This window comes from Octodon degus, unplaced genomic scaffold (genome assembly GCF_000260255.1).
Source record: "Octodon degus isolate 3935 unplaced genomic scaffold, OctDeg1.0 scaffold00002, whole genome shotgun sequence".
Taxonomy (NCBI): Eukaryota; Metazoa; Chordata; class Mammalia; order Rodentia; family Octodontidae; genus Octodon; species Octodon degus.
In genome coordinates this window covers 6,231,308-6,257,293 of record NW_004524578.1, presented here as the reverse complement: position 1 = coordinate 6,257,293, position 25,986 = coordinate 6,231,308, and the positions used below count along the sequence as shown (strand labels likewise).

Here is a 25,986-nt window from a genome sequence, read left to right as displayed (position 1 = left end):
CTACAATCTGAGGTACAGGATCTCAGGATAAATCCTGAGGGCATTTCACTGACCTTACCAGACCCAAAAGCTACAACTCTTGTTGCGTAGGTCCTGCTTTACCTTGGTCTTAACCATCCAGCAGAAAAGTATAAAAATGAAACATAAGAAGTAAAGCCATGCTGTTATGTTGAGCTGTAGGGGACTCAGGTCAACAACTTCAGACATTGCCAGTGAAGCGGAAGACCCAATACTATTATGGACTGCTGGACTCTTTTGGAATATTTTGCTGAGTTAACACACCTATAATATTCAAATAATGAACTGAACAAAAAAAGGGATACAGATGAATGTCCATTTTGTACCTATGTATTCAAAGTGGTTAGGATAGATATATAGTTACATTCTCTTAATGAATAGAGGGATTTGTTCTAATGGTGTTTGTAAATAGAATATCATGTCCGCATCTTGTACAGCAATTAACCACTAGGAAGAATGTATGCAATGTGTTAATTATTGAAACTGTCCAACCAATTTGGTTTGAAACTGTCTCATTATTTGTTTCTCAATAAAATTATGGGGGAAAAAGACAGTATTGCCATACCACACACAGCAGGCAGATCAGTGGAAAAGAAAAGCCCTAAACTATAGCTTCTGATGTAAAAGCTATCAGCTAATCCAATGAAGGAGAAAACAGTAAACACAGCACAGAAAACTGAATTATCACTGGAGGAGATGCCTTATCTTATGTAAATGCAAAATAAATTCTAGCAATATTGAAAACTAAAACAAAAAAAAATGAAACCAACTACAAGTCAAACGCACAATTACATTAAGCTGAGCTCAACAGGAAGGTACATTTTTTGCTCTTACTTTTTTTCTATTTTTTATCTTTGGCAGCACCAAGGATCGACTCAAGGTACTCACATTGACCTACTTACATCCCCAACACTTTTTATTTTTTCAGAGAGGGTGTCTCTGAGTTACCAACCTGCTCGGGCTGGGCTCAAAGATGAAACGCCATAATGCACAGACTTAATAAAGCTACATTAAGATGAAGCACTGTGTAAATCAGTAAGATTAAAAACTAAACACTTTTTTTTTTTTTTTGTGGAACCAGGGATTGAACTCAGGTCCTTTTTGCTTGCCAGGCAAGTGCTTATTCCACTGAGCTATCTCCCTGGCCTAAAACTAAACACTTTTAAAAAATAATAAAATAACAACAAAGCAGGAAAAACATCTACAATACAGAAAACACTTTTATAAGGGAAGCTATTTACTCTCTAAGAATCCATCAGTAACCCAAACAAAAAATGAGAAAAATTAAGATCCTACCAATAATTTAGAAAGAAGACTAAAACAATGTGACATTTTTTAAATGTTATAATTGCAAAGCACAATTTAGTTTCAAAACCGGGAAAGAATATGGGTGACAAGCACTACTTTTGGGACCACAAGGTAGGAGTTTTCTAAAAAAATATTTTGGTAGTATCTATCTAGGGTCACAGCATGTACGCTTACAAGAATTCTTAGTATTCCCTACTCTCAACTTTCAGAAATCTAAGCCAAAGAGTGAATCAGAGTAGCATATCAAGAATTGTACAACAACAGTACTTTTTAATGAAAAAGTGTAAAATGCTTAGATTTAGAAACTACAGAATTTTACTAATTTTATTAGGCCCATATAAGTTGATAAAGTAAACAGACAAAATTCTGAAACATGATACCAAAGGGGAAAAGGAAAACAATAAACTCTACGTGTGTGTAATTTACTGCTAATCTTATTTTCTAAAGTATATAAATACAAGTTGGGCAGAACATTCAGGAAAACGAAAGAAAACATAAACAAGGCCTATCTATGGATGAAGGCTAATTTTCATTTTCTTGTTTTTCCTATGTTTTCTAATTTTTCCTTAATAATCATTTGTCACTATAAAACCCTTAAAAAAAAAAAAAAGCACTGAACATAATAAGACAATTCTAGCATACGGTGGCACACAAATTTGTCTCTAATCAAAGGTTCACAGCTTGTCATGGCTGCTCGTTACCCTTCACCAGACTGAGACCCTTCACTACTCCACAGATAAAATGGCTACATGGATGGCCACCGCAGGCTGAGCCTTGCTGGAAGCCCTCACAGGAGGGGACCAAGGGGGCCCTGGATTACCACCTCGGCTGCTATCTCAGAGCCCTCAGGACTTCTGCATCTTCGTGTTTATGGAACACTGATAACAAAAAGGGGCAACCAGTCTGGAGGCAGTGAACCCAGTTTTATGGGGGTTCTCGTATAACAGCTATTTTCTTAGTTACTCAAAGTAATTTCTTACATGGAGAGATGCAAATCATTTCATGAAGTTATTCCTGACAATAAATAAAAGCAATTAATTTTCACCTCTGAAAAAAGAGGAAAAGAGCATTCCCCATGTGCCTGCCACAATGGGCCCAACACTGAATGCAAACAAATTCTTGCTTTCAGAGTGTAGTTTTTCCTTGCAAAAATCTAAGTTCAAGCAATATGACCATTGTAGTTATACCTCTGTAGCATGTCTTCTTCTGGTGGGCAACAAATTGTTTCAATGTGACAATCAAATTCTTTACAGTAACGATTTTAAAATGTGTCTAAAACCCACTGTCCAAAGAGCTTTTCATTAATACTTCTGAAAATATGGAATTTTCTAGAACTGAAGATAGCACTGACTAATCAGAGGCCACCAAGAATTTATTCTACTGATCAAACTTGTCTAAACCCACAAGAAAGCTTTCCTAAGACAAGAGAAAAGGGCAGCACATATTTTCCAAATATTTTTTAGAGAAATCGCAACCACAATGGAAAATCCACTGAATGAGGAGAAAAAAGGACCTTGTAGATTTCCAGGAAAAAAAAAAAAAAAAAAAAAAGACACTGGTCTCAAATAAAACACAATGGGCTGCTATCAGGTGTTTGCACATCAACTATTTCTCAGAATGAACAACCGTCTTAAAAAGTGCTTGCCTGTGGGGTTGGCAAGCGCTTGCCGACCATCACAGACCCTGGGTGTGATCCCCAGTGGTGAAAGCTCAGCACTTGCCACAGAGCTCCCAGCTCCCAGGAACCCTAGCCTACAGGCAAAAAGTGAAAAGATTCTTCCACCAGCCAAAAGCCACTCAAAGGCGAGACTGGGCATGTGCAGCTGTTTACAGAGCTTGTGCCCAGCCTGCAGGAATTCAGTGGTCACTGCCCTACTCACAGCCAGCAGGTGTTTTCACAGAATCACCTGTGAGCCTACTGGGTGAAAAGTCCTGCTTTAATAAGTAAAAAGTCACTAGCAAGGGATCTGAGGGGATTTTTTTCCATTTCTATTGTTGAGAATCCCCAAAAGTCTACAGTTAAGAGAGCTGTCAATCTCTCACTAGAAGGGCAGCTGAGAAAAGACAAAACAGAACAAGAAAAATCTTCTATTTCTTTGAAACCTTTAGTCTGTCACTGAGAGAAGCATGGAAACAAGAGACCTCCAGAGGATGACTTCCACCAGTATGTCAACTAACCATAGAGAAGGGCGTATAGAGTGTAATGATCCACCAGTTACCAGTTAATTACAGAGACGCACCCCACAATAACCCAGGGAAGGAAGGACACAGCACTGAGACGTTCCTAGCTAGGAAGGCAGCGGGGTCTCCGTAGAGGCTGCCAAGCTGCAGAACAGGAGCTGCACAACCGGAGCCCTAACCAGAAATACCGATCTGCACCAAGTCTCTGATCAAAGCATTATCAGACATTCTTTTTAAGCACCAGTATTTGGCTAAAAAAAGAAAAATCCATTCACCACATATGAAATTATTCTGGAACCAAAGCTGATTAACCCAGTGGGGAACAGCTGAGAGAGTAAGACACCACCCCTGAAAGTCGGAAAGGTTTTGTGTTTCTCAAAATGTGTTTTATCACAAAAGAAACCAGAATCTTTAAATCACAAATATAAAATATGATCAAGGCAGCATCTGAACTCGGGGTGCTTTTGCTGATCTGCACTTTTATTTTGTAAGGAAGGATGGCAGGAAAATGTGAAGGCAGCCATTTCCACACTTTCATGATTACTTTGGATCTTTCTCCCTTGATGTAGGAGTCATAAATACCCCTACCTCTTTTATAGTCACCAAATATAATTTGTGCCTGAATCTGCCTTTTAAAATAAATATTAAATGTTATGAATGGAACAACTGGCACTGTGGAGAAAGTCTCCGCGCCCTGGCGGGGCACCGTACCATTGCTGGGTGGCATTCACAGGCGCGCTGCAAAGCCACGCAGAACCTCGAAACGTAGCCTCTGCACTTCAGCGCCACAGGAGCTGACACCCTTCCAACTTATCACCTTCATACAGCCTGTCCACACAGCAGGATCTCAAGAGTTCCTTTGAAAAGGCCCAAACAAGGGCCTAAACTTGCAAAGCTATTTTTCAGAGTGCAACAGTACAAACAACAGGAAGTAGAATTTCAGGATCAAGATTTTGCTACCCTTTTGCAATAGCTGCTTTTTTTTTTTGGGGGGGGGGGTTTACAGGCATTACACACCCTGGAAGCTGTGTACGGGAAGTGGGAAATGGCTGACCCCAAATGGCCAGCCCAAAAATCTGGGTCTTTTATGTCCTTGAGACTCCAAGGCCAGGAATTTCAAAAATCTCAGGCATTTTGCATTATTTTCTGAATCTTACAAGGCTGAGACTTGAGTAAGGCAGAGTAAGGGAGCCATACCAAGCCCCCACCAGGCAGAAACCTCAGCCCATAATTAAACACTCACGCTCTACAAATAGGGTTTTGTTTACCACGCTGCTGGGGGAAGGGGAAGGCGAAGGCTTGGAGTTTCTCCACACAAAGCCAGCCCCATGCTGCCGGCTCCTCATTCCTCTCCAACATTAAGCACAGGATGGAGTTGGAACCCCAAATACTTTTCATCTCCAAACCCCCCTGCCAAGATTAGAACAGTGGTCACTTCTGCTTTCAGGAAAGACAGACACCTGGTAGATTTTTGCTCCCTCTGAGTAAACTGCAAAGGCCCACACAAAAGAACTGCACAACTGCCTTCATACCTGTGGTGGAGGTGTGTGCCGCTCTGATTTCAGCTCCTCTGCTTCAAACAGAAGGAACTCTGCTAACAGGCAGGTGGAGCGGGACCCACTACCTCTGAAGGCCTTAGGCCTTCACCAGGGACAGCCCTCCCTCCACCTTAAAGAAGGTGGGAAGGGCCCCAACCAAAGACAGGAAGGTACCGCTGTGAACTATTCCCAATTATTTTGTACAGGAATCAAACATACTCCCTTATATGAGCAAGTCATGTAGATGTATCTAACATGTATCTGGGGAAGAAACCAAGAGGAAAAAAAGAAGTCATTTCTAATAACTTACTGTCAGCTGTAACAATTGAGCAGGCTTTGAAGGCGAGGGAGGGGGCATAATTCGATCTGCCACAAAGAAATGCAGTCAGACACAAAGGACATTTGAGGATGCAGTCTGAGCAGTCCACCTCAATCCTGAGGACCTGCCTTCGTCCCACCTGCGCCAGCATCTAGCCCAACTCCCAGCAGCAGTGCCCACCTTATCTTCTCAGACACTGCGAGTTCTGTGGAAGGTGAGGGCTGCACCTTACACTCTTCCCTCTCTGGGGTCCCTAAACATCCAAATAGTGCTCCCCCCGCCCCCACCACGAAACCAAATCCTCCTATCCAGCTCAGCAAAGCACCTCTTGACCTGAGCTCTGCCTCTTCTGATGGCAAAGATGCCTCACCACACCTCCAGCCCTGCTCCCACTGTAGCTGGGTCTAGGTGGCACTCACAGTCACACTCAAGGGTACCTGAGCAGGCCTGACATGTGGCAGGAGCCCTGTGTGGCTTCCCTCCCAGGCGGCCAGCCTCTGGGGCCAAGTCCACAACTCGCAGCTTGGGCATATGCCCTACAGCTTCCACACCTATGAGACCAGGATGCCAGAGCACTGCAGGTGAGGATGAGCTGGTGGCCTAACAGAGGGCACTCCAAGGCCCAGTTACCCAGTGCCGAAAAACACAAGGTCCCAATGGTTCTGCCACGGCCCTGCCCCATCACGCTTTCCTAGACCCCTCACCCTCAAACTTCTCCTGCCCATCGGTGACAAGAATTGCAGCAAGCAGCACATCTAACCTTCAGGGCAACTTTCTAAGCAACCTTCAGTAAAGCCCCAGGCATTCAAAGCCCAGGGCTGGGGAAAACACCAACCAGAAAGTCACCAATCCACTACAAGGAATGGCACACGATTCTTGGCAATCCTAACAGGTACCCAGAAGGGAGGAACGGCCTCTCGCAGTTCTCCTCTCCCTTCCTGCGAGGCGGCAGAGGTTCTCTGCACACGCTAATCCGCGCCCCCCCTCCCTGTCCGTGCAGGCTGGAGATCAGCAGATAAAGGGGCGCATGGTGAGCCCACAAAGCCCAAGCACCAGCACCCAGGGCTCCAAGCCGGTGGGAACCTTCAGACGGTCTCAACTGTCTCTAAACTGCTCACAGGATTAACAGGGAGGCTTGATCGATACCGATTTTACCGGCCTGGGAGTGACTCACCATGAAATTCTACCCAGCTTAAAGCTCAGCTGTGAACAGAACCAGAACAACATAATAGCAGGGTCAGATTTAAAATAGCAAGTATGACTGGTAAACAGTTAATGCTTACAAACAATTAGCAGTCGCCTCCCCAGCCTGCCGATTTGCTACAGAAGCAGGAGCACCGCGACTGCTCTGATGCAAGAAGCAGCGACAGGTCTATCTTCTATCCCATCCCCTCCCCACCATCATGCTGGTGCCAGACAGCTTCCCTAGGAGACCTGGGGAAGACCCACGTGGGTTCCTCGGGACCAGAACTCTGCCGGTCAGCTGAGCACAAGCTCAGCACAACAGGAAGGGAGCAGGAACGCATGAGACCTCCAAAAGTGAAAGTTAAACTCCCTCGAACTGGAATTTCTCTGCGTGATGCCAGCATCATTTAAAAGGAGCAACTTGCTGTCCTACGATGGGCGTGGGAAGTTGCTCAGGAAGCAGGTGCACTCGAAGTACACTCACTTCACGACACACAACCCGGACCATACAAGATGGGCTACGCACATCAAACATTTCTCAGAGAAGGCAAATGCGCTCGACGCCGTCCTAGCAACCCGAGCCACCGACTCCCACAGACAACCCTTGGGAGGCTGTCTACATGCCCCCTGTGGATGCCAACACCAGCAGTGCCCCAGTGCCTTAAACTGAAAGGAGTCAGATTCATACGCCCGTGCCTGCAAATCTGCCCCCATCTCCTACACACGTCGCCAAATGACTTCGAACTTAATAAAAATAATCTCTGGCACATCTATAATCCCAGCACTTGCAAGGCTGAGGCAGGAGAACTGCAATGAATTCCAGGCCAGCCTGGGCTAAATATTGATTTCAAGGCCATCCTGAGCTACATGGTGAGACCCTGTCTTCAAAATAAATAATTTTTCTATTGTACTTTAGGGAACAAAATACAAAGAAAAACAAAAAAGTTTGCATATGTTTGACACAGGAATAATTTTGCTCCAAATTACTTCTGAGCCACAGCGGGTTGAACCCAAGCATGGGGAATGCACAGACTCAACCTGTGCTTTAAAATGTAATCCAGACCCCACTCTCAGGCTTGGCTGACTCCTGGTAAAGCTCCTGTACCAGAGTTCACATCACTGCACGTCCAGCCCTCCTGCCTACACTGAGGTGCCAGTCCCCAGGGACAACAGCTGAAGGTGAGGCCCTAGGAATGCGCGTAGGCTTAGATGAAGCACCCCACTGCCGGCTCAGGGACCCTGTATAAACAGCCCATCTCTCTCTACCACATGAGGACACAGTGAGAAGACATTTGCCATCTACATGCCCAAAAATAGGGCTTCCCCAGAACCAAGCCACTGGTGCCTTCATCTCAGGCACAGAAATCTCCAGAGCTGCAGAGAGGCGGGCCTGTGATGAGCCCATGCCGGCCACGGCGCCCAAGAGTGTCAAAAGCCGGGGAAGAGACACACCTGCCTCGCTCGTCACTTAGCTGCACCTCCTGCCCAATGCTCAGGCAGGGCAAGGACAAACACACAAGCTCGGTGGTCAGGAGGGCCAAGGGAGGACAAGAAGACAGTCCCTTGGGTTTGCTTCCACATCACAGGGAAAACACCAGTCTGACATCCGACAAGATCAGCCCCTGGCAGCCGGCTTCCTCCAGCAGGTCCCAGACAAGAAGCACTGCCGTCAGGGCGGGGTGGAGAAAGCTCCCGCAGCCAGCGGCCAGACAGGCTGGGCTACCTAGCAGTCTTGTTTGGAATCTGGCAGGTCCAGGCCTGAACCCTGGCGCCTTGTTAAACTAGAGGTTGACAACGGAGTACAAAGGGCTGGCCCCAGAGAGCATGTGCCGGAAAGGTGTTGAGGCAATCCTGGCCTTCCACCGGCACGCGTCCCGTGACCTCACAGAGCACGCGCTGAAGGGCCTTCGGTTCCTCTCCCATGGAGTGAAGCCCCGGCCCCTTTCCACGGTCCGACGTCCCGGCAGACCATCTCCAGTGGTCAGCCCCTTCCTTCCAGTCTCTCATGTGATAGGGGAATCCACTTGCAATAAAAAATTGAGCTGTCAAAACAAATGAAAAACTTCCAGGACAATCAAGGAAGGAACCAAGTATCTAAACAAATCTCTCTTCTGGAAAGATGAGAAAATGAAAAAGCAATTGCACATCACATGGCTGATTAGCAATAAATTTCATCAGCAACTACCCACAGCAAGAGAGTCTGACTCTGAAACCTGCCTGCCTTGAAAGGAAAGCAGAGGCTGCCACGCTCTCTGGCTCTGGAGGGCAGACCCAGCCCCCCTCTCAGCTCATACTGCACCCCTCCCCACCGCCAGCACCCCCACCTCAGGCTCTCTGCTGTGATGCCACGGCATGGATAAGCCCTTGCAGCAGCTTCCCCGCTGCCACGGTGTCCACCCTCCACGCCCAGGGGGCTGGTCTTCAGGAATATTTCCCCACTAACCCTCAAGGTACACGCCCACAGTTCAATCAATCGACAAATAAGAGTTTTCTTTTATAACTATGGGGAAGTATACACAACATACAAACCAACATTCGAGCCACTTTTTCTTTATGTATTTGGTACAAGGTTTCACTATGTAGCTTGGACTCGTAGCAACCCTTGTTTTCAGCTTCCCCAACACTGGGATTATAGGTGTGTGCCACCATTCCCGGACTTGGTGGCCAGCTCAGTGTACCCGGGGACAAGCCTGATGCAGCATTTGGTGCCACCAAATCCCCAGTCCTTGTGCTTGCCTAAGCAGGCACTGGGTCCACGGAGCTATCTCCCCAGCCCTCATTTGGACCACCTTTGATCAATACGGTTCAGCCTCATTTGTCTCAATCACACTCTTCTGCTATCGCCACAACCCATCTCTTGGTGGGACATCCGGCCACCTTGGGTACCTCATAAGTGGCATCACAAAGTACTTGGCGAGGTACATTTCACTCAGCATGTTTTGAAGTTCACCACATTGTAGCACGTCCTAACACTTCCTCCGTTTGAAGGCTAAGCACTAGATTGCATGTATGTGCTCCATTCTGTGTATTGATTCATCCACGAACGCCTGGGTTGCTTCCACCTTTTGGCTATGACAAATCATTATTCAATGTCATAAACATGGTTGTACAAGTAGGTTTGTGTCCCTGGTTTTACTTCTTTAGCCTTATACCCAAATGTAGAATCTCTAGGTCACACGGCAACTCTACATTTGTTTTGCTATGTTTTGCTTGTGAACCTAGAGCCTTCACACTGAGCTACATTCCCGGCCCTTTTTAATTTTCTTTTAATATGAGATAATGTGTTCCTAAGTTGTCCAACTGGGGTTTGACATTGTGATCCTTCTGCCTCAACCTCCCAGATTGCTAGGATTACAGGCATACACTACCATGTGCAACTTACATTTAAGTTTTGAGGAACCACAGTACCGTCCCACCAGCAGCGCACAAGGCTCCAATTTCTCCACATCCTGACCTAGGCTTGCTAAGTCTAGCTTTCTGGCAGGAATCTAAGAATAATTGTGAAGTGTTAGCAGTTGTAGACTTGTGCTGCAGTTCACCAGTGATGAGTGCTAGTAAACATCTTTCATGTGCTTACTGCTCTCAGGGAAGGTTGCAAAGCAAAGTTATGGATTCCTCCTTCTCAGACATCCTCAACAGCAGGAACAAACCCAATCATTACCATCTACCAACTGTTAAGCAGTTGCCCTCCTTGGTCCAGGGTGGAACCACATTTCTCTCCAAAACACCCCGGGTGATGGCCCTGAGCATGACCACCACGCCCAGGAACAAGCTACCTGAGCAGGACAAGGCTCAATCAACACAGGCCCTAGGAAGCGGGACTCCTGTGTGCTGGGTATGCTGCAGCGTCAGCTCCTCAGCTCCCTGGAGGCAGCGCTCCTGCAGGCTCTGGCTTAGTTCACCAGGCGCCATGGCTGAGACTCGCTTGCTACCCGATGGAAACCTCCTCTTGCCACTCAAGACCCCAGACACGAGGCATCCCTCTACCTACAAGGGGCACAAAGTCTCCATCTTAACATTATCAATTTAAACTCTCCTAATCAGCCGTGCTGGCCCATACATCCCTGCCTTTTAGATCCTGTGTCTTAAATGTGCCAGGAACAGAAGCCCCACCTTATTTTCTGACCTAGGCTTTTCCCAGAAGGTATATGACCCTTAATTACTTCCTCATCCTGGAAGAAGGAAGAAAGTAAAGTGACAAAGGACTACACAGCTCAGCTCACACAAGATGTGAGTGATTCATTTCCGTTATTTGGCCCCTGGGATTGTAGGACACATCAGCCCTAAAAGGGCACTTGCAATCCCAGTAATCCATCTCCCAGGGGGGATGTCTCAACCCCTCCCCCCAGGCAGGAATAATGTCAGAAGGAAGAGGGAAGGAGAGAGGGAGGGAGGCAGAGAGAGGGGGAAGGAAGAAGGGAGGGAGGGTTTCTATCCCCTGACTGAGAACTGTGAAACTCTAGACAAAAAACAACAGTCAGAAACAGCAACTGTGAATAAGAGCTAAACGTCAGAATCGGTACACACCCAGGAAAGTACTACTTGTTTTTCCACTCTCTGTGTCTTAAAGAAGGAATTAACTTCTAAAGTGCAGTTCCTCCATCCTTAACAATATCAACTTACTCCCTTGTTTCAGAGACAGGCATTAAATTCAAGAGATTCACTGAGATACAATCTATCAGGAAACATTTGTAACCATCTTTTGAGCCCGGGGCCATGTTGCTTTCCATTTCCCAGATGAGGCAAGTAAAGCTCAGGGTATGTGGGGTGAGCACCTTATCAGCAGGCTTTTAAGTTGGGGGCTCTAGGCTCTAACTCTAAACTCAAAAGGGAATAAGAACCATCAAAGGAGTTGGGGGATAGCAGATGAGACTAGGAAGAAACCTACTTTTGAACTTGGAATACAGAAACTAAGACATTAAACTTACTGGAATAGATGAAAAATGATTTAAAATTCAAAATGCACTAAGGTCCCTGACAGCAGGAAAGTAACGGAAAAGCCCACAGACCAAATTATGCTACCTTCTCAGGAAGCCTCATGTGTTACTGTGTTTTTAAAAAAATGCTACTTGTGGGTGAAAAGGAACAGTTCCAGCTTCGGAACAGGCTGGAACAGTAGCACTAATCCTAGCTACCCCTGCTTCCACCAAGAAGTACAATATTCCCAATCCATTTAAGAAACATAAATCAGCTCAAATTAAAAAGCATCAGCAGCAAAGCTCAGACCGGGATACAAAGTTGCATCGCCTCTTGTACATCACTCATCTCTGCTCTTGCAAGGGCTGGGAGTCGCCCTCCTCAGCCAGCAGGAGCACCACGACGCAGCTGCAGCAGTTCAGCCTGCGGCCAGCCTGGCACCCACCTGAGCCGGCTCAGGAGGAGGCCAACGTCCTTCTAAGTGGCCGGACAATTAAGTTTCCACTTCCATTTGTTTAAGGAAAGGAGTACGCTTAGAGGGCATATTACTTCCACGCATTCTTTTTAAAGTCTTGTTTGGTTCTGATCCTTCCCTGGCCATGTCACCGTCACCTCCTGCTCCTATACCATCCTGACTTCATCAGGAGGCTAGAGCAGCCTCCCTAGCGTGCCCACAGTTCCAAAGCTCATCATCCTCCACCCAGCAGTCCAACTTCTGCCCTGATACCACCTTCCCCCCAGCAGGCAGGCTGCCACTCATACCCCACAGTCCCTCTTCTTCCTGGGCGCTGTCCTCTGGCACAGTAAGGCCAGACGTGCTCCCTGAAGCTTTCTACACTCCTCAGGAACTCAAAAACCCCTCCTCCCCTTTAGAGTCCACCCACTTCCCCAACTCTCAGCCAGGAACCTGTGCCCTCGCCCCAAGCCCTGTGCTTGCATCCCCTCTCGTGGCTCACTGCTGTCCAAAATGCCTGGGACCAGCAGTGCTCGCGGCATCAGACTTTTCCATGTGGGAGTCTCTGCCGAGATGTCACGAGTTGGGGTGCCCACACTGAAAAGGTGAAATGCCCAGAAACCTGTCTTCTGGAACACCAACAGGACACTAACCTGGCGCTCAGACTTTTTTCAGATTTTAAAACATTTTAGATTTCAGAGTAGGGGTGCTCAACCAGACAACTCCTTGGGACGGAGGGAAAAAATCAAGCATTTTTCTTTCCCAAATGTTCTTCAAGAAGCAAAGGCCAGCAAGCCTGGACACTGCTCAGGGCTTTGTGTGCGTCCGCCCACATCCCAAAGCCAGGAGCAGAGGTGGCCAGAGCCAGCCAACTTAACGTAAAGACATGTTCTCTTTACGTCAGGTGCAGAGGAGTTTTAACCTGGTTCTTGGTTCCAAAGGCTGACCTGAGACTCAGGTGTCCTCAACTCAAACGATCCCACCAGATGAGGAAAGGAAGGCCCACTCTTGGTGGGGTCAATGCTCAGTGTTACAGGGGAGGCAACAGGACTCGAGCAGCCCACACCTTAAGAACAGAGGTCAAAGCACCCATGTTCTCTGCTGGGCTTCTCAGGAACAGGACAGTGAATTCTCACAGCGCACCTGCAAGAGCCACATTACTCCAGACCCCAAAGGGGAACCAACGGCTGCAGCTCCACCAGGACTCCTTGCCTCAGAGAGAGAGATGGGAACTGTTTGCTGGGTCCTTGCTTCAGCAGAGGCAGACACTCTGCCTTGTGTCTCGGGATCCGGTGGTGCAGCTGGCTCCCCCTGCAACTCTACATACACTATGTGATTTTTCTCAGCCTTGACAAGATGCTGGCCTGATGCTCAAAAATGTTCAATCAACAGGGTGATTTCTATAAGATGCTTTTTACAAGCTACCCTTGAAATTAACATACCAGGCTCTAATGACTATGTTTACGTTTTCTACAAGAAGGGTCCCGCCTCTCCAGTCTCCTCAGGAAGATAAATCTTTCACAATAATTTCTTAGATGTTAATTAAATTCAGCAGTGCTCTTTAAACCATCCCAGACAGGTAAACTACATTCTGCCAGAGGTCAGAGAGTGGGGAGGGGAGAGGACTCCTTTATGAGACCATCAAAGGTCTTGAGCCTCACCCAGGAGAGAATTAGGGGATGTGGTGTACACCTCAGTAAAGGGAGACCCTTAGGATGTGGCCACTGTCCCTGCAGAATTCCAGACAAAACCTTACCAGCCTCCCCAAAGACAAAACTATGCAAGAAACAGATGCAAACGGTTCATAGCAAGCCCCTGGTTCCAAACAAACCTTCCTAAGAATCCATCTCTCTCTGCTTGTGTCTTGGGATCTGGGGGCGGGAAGCAGCTGAGAAAGGACCCAAGACCACCCATCATTCCACTGGGAGTGGACAAGCAGCTGACAGCTGCAGAAGGACCAGCACCCAGCACCCCTAAGATGCCAATCAGGTCTTCTGAGTCAGGCCCCCCAGAGATCACCACACAGCAGAGTCGGCCTACAGACACCTATCTGCCATCAGACCCCCAGCTCCACGTGGGCTGCTAGCGCACTACTACCGAACTGGCACTTAGGAGTTACTTGAACTCATTCCACCTTGTCCAAGAGGGTTCATGGAGCAGTCTCCATGCACAAGGACAAGGTGGCTTGATAGAGGTGGGCTCACTAGTGCCTCTTCCAGTTTTAATTTTTCTGATCCCCTTGTGGCTAAAAAAAAAAAAAAAAAAAAAAAAATCTAATGAAACAGATTTTAAAGATCACTTTATTGTCTCCAATGTTCACACTGTAGTGACAGGTGAGAGCGAATGCTTCTGAGGGAGGAGATACAGTGACTACAGCAACCAGGGGGAAAGACAGAAGCTGTCAGAGTGCATCTGCAGGAGGCCTCCCGCCGATTCTTCCTTCCCTGGAGCTTCTCTTGTGGGCTCCGCCCTAGGCCCAGGGATTCAAAGGTGAGCAAAGCACTAGCCCCACCCCTCAGCAGGACACACCGTACAGGGACAAGTTCTAAGAAAGCAGTGGTGTGCAAAAGCGCAGGAGGCAGAGCCTAGCCAGAGCAGCAAGGCCACCCTGAAGGGGAAAGCACTAACTCCTAGAGAAGTCTGCCAGAGGCCAAGGGGGACAGAGCCCTGGCAGACACTGGCGCTATCACCCACCAGGCACACCGGAAGTTCATCGTTGGGTTCTGGTAAGCACTTTAGGCAAAATAAAGTTTTATTACAGAACACACTTTTATTGCGCATTTACTGTATGCCAGGTTCTGTACCACTTAGGGCAGTCAAAATAGGAATCTACTGCGTTTCTAGTACCATTTAGAGCCTGATTCAAAGCCATCTGGGAAAGAGCTACTCAGAATGTCTGAGTGGAAGGCAGGCTGCAGCCCTGTCTCAGCCAAATAAATGACCTCCACACGAGGGCAGCCACAGGGAACCAGGTCTAGAACCACAGTACGCTGTACACGATATGTGGTCTCAGCAAGGGAGAAAACAGGTCCTAGAATTGTGACAGACAACAAAGCTCGGCCAGCGCAAGGCGGTGTCTGCTACGCTCTCTCCTAGGTCTCCTGTCTCGGTGAATCCCACGTGCATAAAAGAACCCAAAGCGCACCCACAAAAGCACGATGATGAGTGTGGCAGACACACTGAACTGGAGGGACGGGAGGAGGCAGACCTTGCTTTATTTCTTTTTTTGAAATGAAGCAATAGTAATGTTTTTGTTCATTTTGAAATCTCTAATTTCAAAAGAAACAGTTTAGAATGTCTGCAAAAGTTCCACTCAAGCACCCCAATGCCCTAACTGTATACAAGACAGCCCAAGCCTACGGAGCCTGACTGAACACTCCCACGGATCGCTGATGTCCTTCCACCAGACTCTAGCTAACAGAGGAAGCAGCCTTCATCCAGAGTATTAAAGCGAGACTTCTGCAGGGGCTGCGCTGTTCACATTTCTTGCCCTCTGTTCCAGGAAGCACGCCAGAAAGGAAAACAGGGAAGCGGTGGAGAAAGGCTATCCTCTGGAGGATGCTCAGACATGGAAGAGGCTGAATTTCCTGCATGGCCACTAGATGGCGCCTGGGTATTGGGGAGGTGGGCAAAGAGTACCCTGGGCACCTTTGACAAAGGATTAAAGAGGGAGCAAAACAGATTTCTGAAATAGAGGGGGAGCTGCTGGGGCTGGTGGCTGTTTACTGGAAGGAAAAAAAATAAAATCTATGCACTATATTTTACAAGCAAAATTCAATCTTGTTCAGCACCTTGGGCAAAATAAAGTTTTATTGCAGAACATACATTTATTGAACACTTACTACACGCCAGGCTCTGTATCACTTATGGGCAGTCAAATATCAAGCACATGCTAGCTTTCTGATGGTGCCCAAAGAAGAGAGACAGCAGCTAACAGTTAGCAGGACAAGATCTGTTCTCAGCACCGGGGCGGAGTATCAATTCATTTAATTTTTATGAATAAATGTTTGAAAGAACATCTGGTAAAATTACCATTTCAAAAATGAAACTAAGGCACAAAAAACTTATTAACTTGCCTGAGATCCTGGATGCTGTGGAAAGACCACTGAGGGCAGCTGCTCTGTCCCCCTAAAGTGACCAAGCCCAGGGGCAGCACTGGCCACGCTAACTTGCGTGGCAGCAGTTATAAACGCAAACAGTGTGAGGAGAAAATCAGATCTACGGATGTCAGGGAAACTAAAAAGCTTCATGGAGAAAGAATCCGAGCTAAAACTTAAAGGATGGCATCTCAGACTTGCTACCATCATAGAAAGTACATGGAAGAAGGAAGCAGCTAATCTGGGAGGCTGACTTTAGACAGGTATAGTGTGCCCTATTTTACAGAGCTACCAAGACAAAAAGTTTTAATTTTTTTAAAAAAAACTCAGGTGGCTCACTCTAAGCTTTCTGACTGTACTTTTCTAAATACAGGAGAGATGATCTTACTTTGATTTAATAAGAGGAACCCTCCCCCGTGGCTATTTTAAGTGTCCGCCCTTCTGTCCAAGACTCAGAAAAGCTATATAACTTTGTTCAGAGTCACAGAACTAATGGGCAGAGAAGAAGAATCCAGAATGTGTAACTGCTGTGGGCACCTGAGTAGTCCTCTCTGTCCTGGCCGGGTATGTGTTGTGGGAGGTAAAACAGTAGCTTAAAAAAGAAGAAAAACACTCAGAGCACAGTACTGGGGCACAGGAAGTGGGGACAGGCGCAGCATGGCTTAGGGCACAAGGACATGCTTCTCAGGGCACCACTCGCTAAGGACCGGTTAGAAGCCACCATGCTGAGCCCCAGTCTAAATTCTCCAACCACAGCTTGGGGCCAGTGCATCCACTGCACCAAGGGACAACACAGGTGTCGGGGCCAGTTCACAGGCCACCCGAGTGTGAGTGTGTGGATGCAGGCTTAGCCTGGGCCGGGCGGGAGCCAGATATAGGGACAAATCTGAACGATTTCAGGTGACTCAGCGAGGTCAAGGGAAATGTCCAATCCACTGGGTTCTCCAGAAAAGTGTGAGGCTGCAGAACTGAAGTTTAACTAGAAGTCCCATTCCGAGCCAACCTTGTTGAAAATCTCAGTGAGGTGCAAGCTAGAAAGAAAACTGAGAGGAAAGCGCTCAATCCTATAACACCCAAGACTAAACAGCTCCCCAGGACCTGACTCACACACCCCCTGGAACCCATTTACCCATAAGAAGCCACTCACAGCTGAACTGCAGGAAAGGGCAACGGATGGATGCTCCTAGGGCTGGCCTTACCTGGCTCAGGGCAATGTCTTCTTTAAGTCATGAATCTGTTACCCAGGGACGCCAGGAGGGGAAAAATAAACTCAAAACAATACAGATGGATGCACGGGCTGCTGATGAAGATTTTACTACCAACACATGGCGTGCGGCTAGCGACTAGCGCAAGCCTCCGCGGCTGGCAGCACAACGCACTGTTACCTGGGTTTTCTCTGGTGCTCCGTATTTTTTTCAAAAATTATTAAGGAAAGGTAGCTCAAATTTTGGTAAAGCCACCAAGATGGCTCAAATTTTGGAAAAGCTCTTTACCCCCTTGCTATCATCAGACTTCGGTGCATGAAAATAATATTAATTAAAATCTACCTGAATCCAATTGGTACATTTTCATTTGCTTAGTCAAACATATTCCCAGACATCAGTTTTATACAAACTGCTACCTACATTTTATAGAAGCGAATAAACTGCAAACATTCAACATATCTCAGAAAAAGCTTCAGGTTCTGCTCTATAAAACTTTTATGCTTTAAGACTGTCAATATGTATTTATTCTCTCAGGCCAAGTACAATTTAGAAAGCAGTATGCTTTTAAAACTGACCAATAATTCAAAACACAGTTTGAAGCAACCCAGTGCCATGTTACCGGAACTGGCCAAACAAAAGTACACAAACCTGCAACAAAAGCGTATTTCCAACTGCCAGCATTTGGCTGGGTGGGTGGGGATATACACGATTTTGAACAAGCGGTACAGTTATTATGTAACTCTTACTAAACCAGTACCCTGGGAGGAGCGAGACAGGAATAAGAGAATACAATTTCAAACTCCTCCCCCTCAACATCAAGAACTTTCTGAATAGTAATAGACTACTCCGTAAAGTCTTAAAAGACGGAAATACTTTTTCCAGGAAGTCTTGCAGACTACGACAAAGGGAGGAATTTTAGGGGGGCACACGAACCTCTGCAGTGGAGGGACACTGGCACGTGCGCAGGTTCTCTGGCCATAAGCAGCTCAGCCACTAGAAATAAGAAGGTGGGTGCCTCAGGCCCATCAGCTAAGTTTAGGGGGAACTTGGTGAACTGCACAGTCAGACCCCCGACTCCTGATAAGCCAAGCCACTACCTGTCTACCCAAGTCAGAATAAATACAAAAAATAACAGCAACAATATGCTAGAAAGGATGCTGGAATCCTAAGAGTGCATCCCACGTCATAAAAGAAACTACTTCCATCATATTCCAGTGAAACCTGAACAGCAATCCATATGTTTAAAAATCCTTGCAGCTCAGGGCAGGGAAAACAAAAATTAAAGTCTGGCTTGCTTGTTTCTTTACTTTCTAAAATAGTGCTAAGAATAGTAATTACTGAGGCTTGATTCATATTTTTAAAAATTTATGGTAAGATACAATATCAGAAAAAAATTCTAGGGGCGGAGGAGATGGCTCAGTAGGATAAGTGCTTGCCTGGCAAGTGCAAGGGTCTGAGTTCAATCCCCAGTTCCACCCAAAAAAAAGAAAAGAAAAAGAAAAAAAAAAAATTCTAAACCTAAAGGAAGAGGGGGGAAAACCATTTCTCAATTCAAGTCAAGAAAATATTTCCTTGTGGTTTTGAAATTAGTAAATTTTATAAGACGTTAAGAGGAAAACCTTCTTAAATGCTATCTGGGATTTTATCATGAGTACAGCTGACCATTTAAAAACACAGAACGATTTAGTCTTCTAAAGACCAAAAGCGTCAAAATCAAAGAAACTGTCAATATTTTCGGTCAAATAAAACCAAAGCAATTCAACAAAAGAAACCACCTTCATCATGCTGAGGGAGCGTGCACATCTGCTGAGCTAACCACCTACCTTGCTTGTAAAGACCCTTTGTGTACTAATCATTTTCTACCACCAACATATGTCCTTTTCTGAGAACAAATCTCTTCTTTTAGAGATCTAGGGGCAGTACATGCACATGCCTAAAGTTTAATCTTTGCAAATACTGGAAGTCTGTTACGTTCCCCAAATGCTGACGGGGCTCAGGGTCCACCACAACACGCCCCCCTTTCCCTCCCCAGCTCAAGCCAAACCACATCTTCATAATGAGCTAGAAAATTTCTCCTTGCTGATCTGACGCCAAGGACCATCTTGCAGAGCGATCTAGGACGCGTCACTCATTCCACACTTCATGGTCTTTAAAGTGCCCAGAATTTTCCTTCAGCACACCTCTAACAGAGAATTCAACAAGCTGCACCTTGCGCATGCACAGAACTACTATATATTTAGGACAATCCAGAAGAGTTCATCTCTTGGGCTCAGATAACACCTGTCATAAGTTGGCTAAGAGAAACAGTTCGAAGCAAACTGGCCCACAGGCACACATACCTCTTCCATGAGCCAGGGCTGGAAGGAGTGTGGAAAACAAAGAAAATCAGTGTTAAAAAAAAATGTACGTTTTATGACTAAAATTTTATTTAAAAACTTTCAGGGGCTGGTGAGATGGCTCAGTGGTCTAAAGCACCTACTTAGAACAAGCTTAGCAAAGCATAAGGGATCACAGTTCAATCCCCCAGCACCACATGCCAGCCAGCCCCGCCCCCTGGTGGGCTGAGCAGGGACACACACACACATAAATAAATAAATAAATAAATAAATTTAAAAAAAAAAAAACTTTCAGGAATTATCTCTTCAATCTCATTTTTGCTCCCTTATCCATTTAAAAATAACTAGGTATTTCTTTTAATTATAAAAAAATCTCCAAATATAAACATTTCCTAATAATTATCAGAAAGCTAAGTAACCAATGATTCAGTCAAGAGAACTTCCAAAAAAAGTAAATAAGGGGGGGGAGGGGAGAGGAAAGAGAGGGGGGAGGGAGGAAGGGAAGAAGGAAGAGACTGCTGAGGACTCAACCTAGGTCCTTCATGCTGAGTTGCATCCCAGCCCTGTTTCTACTTTTTATTTAAAGTCAGATTCTTACTAAGCCACTAAATGGCCCAGGTTGGGCTTACACTTGGAATCCACCTGCCTCCCCCTCCTTACAGATCAATCCATGCCAGGTGACCTGCGCACACACACGCACTAACATTCAGACAAAAGGCAGCCAGGACACTGCATGTTTTCAGACACGACTGTCACCCCCAACTGTGGATGGACACCTATCTGCTGTGACCTACAGCATGGTATTCCAATATTAGGGAAAATATAAATAAGGAAAAGCTAGTGCCGGCAACACCAGGGACCCAGGTTTACTGCAGGACTCAAATTCAGAGATGTTTTTAAAGCAACTTAGGAAGTTGCCCACTTTCTATCTGAAAACTGTCACCCATGCTGAATCTGAAAATGCTGTGAATTTTCAAGTAACTAGGATGAGGAGATGGCTCAGTAGAATAAGCAGCTGCCTTTCCTGCAGGACAAAAGCTAAGCCCTCTTTTTACAGGGCTGCAGGCACTGCCCAGCACAAAGCCAGCTCGCATACAGTAGGCACCCACTGCGTGCTGGTGCTGGCCCGCTTCAGCTGCTTCTCATGGCTCATGCTTACAAAATCAATGCAGCCAAAATAAAGAAGGAAATGACAATCTCTTGAAGCCCCCACCCCCACCCCCACCCCAGGTATGGCAGCCAGTGGCTAAGGCAACAAGTAAAAGTGATATAGTTGATTTTCATTATTGGCCTGCAGCTTGCAAAAATAGCAGAAGCAAGAAACATTTTTATTAGTAAACTAAGTCTTAGACCAAGCCCCAAAACCAAAGTAAAAAACTATTCTCTAGGTCTTTCCACTGTCAAAGGGCTAAGGTGAATTTGGATAAAGGCACTACAATACAAGAATAAAACATGGGATCAGGGAGATGGCTCAGTGAAATAAGCGCTATCCTGGCCAAGTGCAAGGGCCTGAGTTCAATCCCTGGTTAAAAAAATAAAAAAACAGCCTGGGCTATATTTTGAAACATTTGATTTTATAGGATATTTAATTCTTTAGGAAAATCACTATATGCCTGAAACAGCTACTATAACCTACAAAGATACCTGCTCGTGCTACCATTTAAGAACCAAAATAAGCAAAAGAGAAAAACAGAAACTGCTGCATTAAAACAAACAGCACATCCATAGTCTGTACCACAGTACTTTACGGCACATCAAAAAGGAGTGCTAATTCTTTACCATTTTAAAACAGCATAGCACTTCTTTGCTGGAAAGCATACACAATAAAACTGGAAATGCCAACAGCCATCCAGACTAAACTATCTTGAGAAATCCAACCTCATTTTAGATTCATATGAAGACTGCACTGCCGATACATCACTAGCCTTTGTGGTAAGACAGACTGAAACTAAGGCCCTCATGCTGAGTTATATTCCCAGCCCCTTTTGATTTTTGTTTTTTTAATTTTGAGACAGGGATTTGCTCAGCTGGTAAACTGGCCAGGCTGGATTGGAACTTCCCATGCTCCTGCCTCAGCCTCCCAGAGTGCTGAGCCTGCAGGTGTGCGACACCATGCCCGGCTCCATTTGTGTTTTCTTAACCCAATCCTCAATCGTAAACTACACAGGACCAAGTTTCTTTTTCCAGCTTCCCTCTGCCTCAGGGTATCCAATCTCTGCTGTTACAACTTCAACTGCCCCTTTATAGTGTTGCTACAAGTCACAGAGCTGGAAAACTCAGAATTTATTGAGAGGGTCACCAACCCGCACATCAGACTTACTTAGGAATTTTAACCTAACTTCATTGTTATGTCCAAGGTAGCATAATACAGTATATTTTCACCTGAGCATTTTTTAAAGAAAATAAAGGTTTATTGAGATACAATTCACATACATAATAGTCATGAACTTAAAATGTATACTTCAACTGCTGTTAGTGTTTCTGAACCTGCGTGGCCACCACCGCAAACTAAGTTCAGACCATCTTCATCGCCCTGCATGGAGCCCTGCACCCGTCAGGTCAGCGGCAACTCTCCGCTCTCTCCTCCTCCAGCCCCTGGCAACCACTAAGCTGCTTTCTGTCTCCATGGATTTGCTTATTCTGGACATTTCATGTAAATGGAATCAACAAGATACGATCTTTTCTGGCTGAAAAAGCTGACTTTTCCTGCTTTCTCTGATGTTTCCACCGCTTGTCTATTCAACCTGGGAGTCTTCCTTGTGTTTCGGCTTTTCCAATCCTTCTGACAAATCAAACATATGACCCTCTCATCTTCAAATCCTGACCCATATGCCACCACCCTTTAACTAAATACCTTTTACATACTATTTTGCTCTAAAGAAACTAAACTATAATTTACCAGTGAGGTACTTTCAAAAATTCTTATTCTCGGTTCTCCTCGTAGGTAATAATAATAACAACAATAAACTAACTTCTTTAAACACCAACATTTCACATACCTACATTTCTCTGACAGTAGGATGTTGCTGTACTTGGAGCAGAAAAAAAAAAGAGTAAAGCCCTTTTTAGGAGATGGCCACGTTTAAAGTACATGTTGACTCAAACAAAGAAAACAGCCATCAGAGTATCTGGCCGTCACTCCTCCCTTATTTAGAAGATCTGCTCATGCTACGGTGACACAAAGCAAACATGCCCATATGACTGCATTTGCTGCCCAAGCTGCTAAATGCTCTACTGTTAAGTTGGAGAGAAAACATTCCCCTCGATGCCATCCCACTCAGAAAGAAATTTCTGATCCCCAAATATGTCAACGTAGTACCTGCAGCTAATCAACAGCATCCTAGTCTTCCTAACTACACTGGGAGGATAGCCAAAACACACTCTCTCTGATCAGATTGGGCTACTTACTTCTGAAGTAAGTGGCCTGGTATCTTTCAGTCTAAAAACTGAATATGTGATTTAAGTATATTATTCAATCCTCAAAGCTACAAAGAGGATGAGAGAGTCAGCCAATGAGACAGGACTTTCCACACTATTAATAGGATCTGGGGGTGCCTTCTACTCACCCATCAGATTTCAAGGCATTACCCATTTAGAAAAGACGCTGAAAAGCGCCTGGGCATCACAGGATTACAAACATACACTAAGGGATACTTCCCTGCCTGTGTTCAGGAAGTGCAGCCTTGTAGCCAGTTTTCTTCCAGATAAACACTCCAAGCAGTAAGGCGTCATATTTGAAATCCCGAGTACTGCCCCAGAAAAGTGAGGCTATCACTGCTACTTTGGCTTTCAAAACTTGAGTTAAACAACAAAACTCAGCTGGCATATCTTAACAAAAGCTCAGCTTTCTGGTCTCTTATAAACTATAGCTTTCAAAGGTGAGAGACCTTCCACTGTTCCCCTACTCCGGAAGCCTTTCGCCTAATCCAGTATGCGCTCAAAGTTTGGAAAACAAAGAGCACCAGATTTGCGGAGGGCTGGGCCTGCGCCTGCGGCTTCCCCTAGGTAGTAAACACGCGCATTCTATAGAGATCTGCTCTTACTCCATCGTGGGCACATTTTTTACAAGGCGTTCTAGGGTTTGTTTATAGAAAAAGTCTTCTTCAATTCTCTGTAATGGGGCCGCGCAACCCCCGCAGTCTCCGGTTTCTCTCTCGCTCTGGAAGCCTCGGTCGTGATTTTTCAAAGTTAATAGGCACCACCTGCATACTCTGGGCAACCATTACTCACCAAACATTACTCACCTCCCGTTCCCAGCCCCGCTTCTGCATTTTAAACTTCCAATCGTGTTCAAATCAGCCTATCACCGAGAATGTGCCAGTTCACCACACTTCATTATTTTGGAGAACAACACCCTCCCCCTGCTCTGGCCTCCACAAGCCACCGGGAGCTCTCTGTCCCCGTGCCCCCTGCCCACTGCCACCCACCCCTAACCGACACCACCAAAATGAGAGCTATCAGATTGCAGGCGATACTAGCAGGCTGCCAGGAGTACTTCTTACTATGTACAAAGAAGTGCGGGACAGGGGGTTGGCAACGCAACACAACTCTGGACACAACAAAACCATGGCCAGGGCTGCCCACTCTCGCCACCACGGACCGACACTCCTTAAATGACAGCGCACAACATCTCTCGCCAAGGACAGGCGTCTAGGCGTCCCGGTTGCGGCAGCCGTGTGGCTACTGCAATATCCCCCGTTTCGAGAAAGTGTGTGCAAAGCACAGGTAGGTTCTGACCACCCGCCCACCAGTGCCCACCTGGACATTTCCCGGCCACCCCAGAGATTCTTCAGGGGAAAAAAAGGCGTCCACGGGGCAGGGAAGAAACTGAGGAACTGTCCCAGAACCCTCTGAACCGGGAGCTCGGTGGCGCTCCCTGGAAGAGCCGGGCCGAGGTCCCTGACCTCGCAATTCCCTGGGGGCACTTTCCCTATCCCGGCCACACAGGGCAGCACCCGGACCCGGTGTAGGGAAGGAATCCATCCTGGGGCGGGCTAAAGAGTGATGGGGAAGGGGACGGAACCCAAGGAGTTGGGAGTGGGAGCAAGCGGGGCGACAGGAGACCGCGCCAGGATGTTTGGAAACGTCCCGGGGTTGCAGGACCTCTCCATGGGGCCCCTCTAGAGATCAACTTAGACCCAGAAGGGCGGGTGGCTCCCCAGTGTCCCGCTACCAGATCACCAGTCTACCCCAATGGCGACGCGAGAAGCAGCCAAGGGTACTGTCACTAAGATGTGCGCGCAGCGCTGGGGGTCAGCGCTGTGCGATGACCGATCTGGGCGCCTGAGAGGGACGAGGGTAGGTGGCCCTGGGGACAACTTCTCTACCAAGTACCCGCGCCTGGTGGACCTCTGAGCTGTCAGGCAGGGCACACCACCCACCCACCCCACCCCACTCCCCGCGGGACCCGGCTCCCAAAATCGAGAAAGAGAAAGCCCCGAGGCCTTTCCCGCGTAGGGATGCTCTGAAGCGGGTGCCCGGGACGCTCCAAAACCACGATCGTGGGCCCGGGGTCCGCTCGTGCCTTCCGGCCGAACCCCTCGGCACTCCGCCCTGCCGCTCCCGGGCTCAGGGGCCGACAGCTGCGACGGTGGCAACTCGGGTTTCGCAAACAGGGCGCAGCCCCTCGGAGGAAAAGTTCCCGCAGTGGCCGCGGGCGGCGGGCACATACTCACTTTCTCCACTCGTCGGCCAGAGCGAGAGCGCAGCGGAGAGAAGCAGGAGCCCCCACAGCGAGGTCGGGGACCCTCCTCCGGAGCCAGCCTTCATTCCTTTGATTTGGGACGAAATTCCTCTTTTTCAAAAAAAAAAAAGAAAGAAAGAAACAAAGAAAAAGAACAAGGAAAAAAAAAAAAGAAAGAAAATAAAAAAAAAAGTCTCCAACTCAGTCTTCGCTCCCCCTCCAAAATCAAGAGCGAAGGAAACAATACTCCGAAGGCGGCGCCACCCGGCCCGACGGGCAGCGCGCACGGGGCGGCGCGGGGCGGCCACTCAGCGCCGGCAGCCGCGGCCCAGGGCTCGGCGGAGTCGAGAACCCGGGGCGCGCCGGGGCGGGCGGTCGGCGTCGTCGGCCTCCATTTTCAAACCCGGAGGGGCAGGCGCGGGGTGGAAACTGCGAAGGGGGCAAAGCCCAAATCCGTGCGGCCGAGGACACCCACACCCGGCCGCGGGCGAAGGGGCAGGGCGGCCGGGCGGCCGAGCCTCCGCGGCGGGAGAGCGCGACGCAGTTGGCAAGACCGGCCCGAAGTCCCGGTGGCGGGCGAGGCCGGCGAGGGGCAGCAACACGGAGAAAAAATGAATGAGCGGCCCCCCCTCCTCCGGGCTCCGCTCGCCGCCGCCGCCGCCGCCGCCGCCTCCCTCAGCGCCGCCGCCACCGCGAGCTCCTGCCCAAATCCAGGGCGCACACAAAGCGGCGGGCCGGCCGCGCC

General features: G+C 47.3%; 1 protein-coding gene across 1 annotated transcript in view; it reads right to left on the bottom strand.

Annotated features, from left to right (window-relative positions):
* Positions 1-25,986, bottom strand: part of Igf1r (insulin like growth factor 1 receptor) — a 284,489-nt gene extending 258,503 nt beyond the window's left edge. The window contains exon 1 of the mRNA XM_004623262.3: positions 25,234-25,986. Within this exon, the coding sequence (XP_004623319.1) occupies positions 25,234-25,327 (94 nt within the window). The 5' untranslated portion in view covers positions 25,328-25,986. The remainder of the gene's footprint in view (positions 1-25,233) is intronic.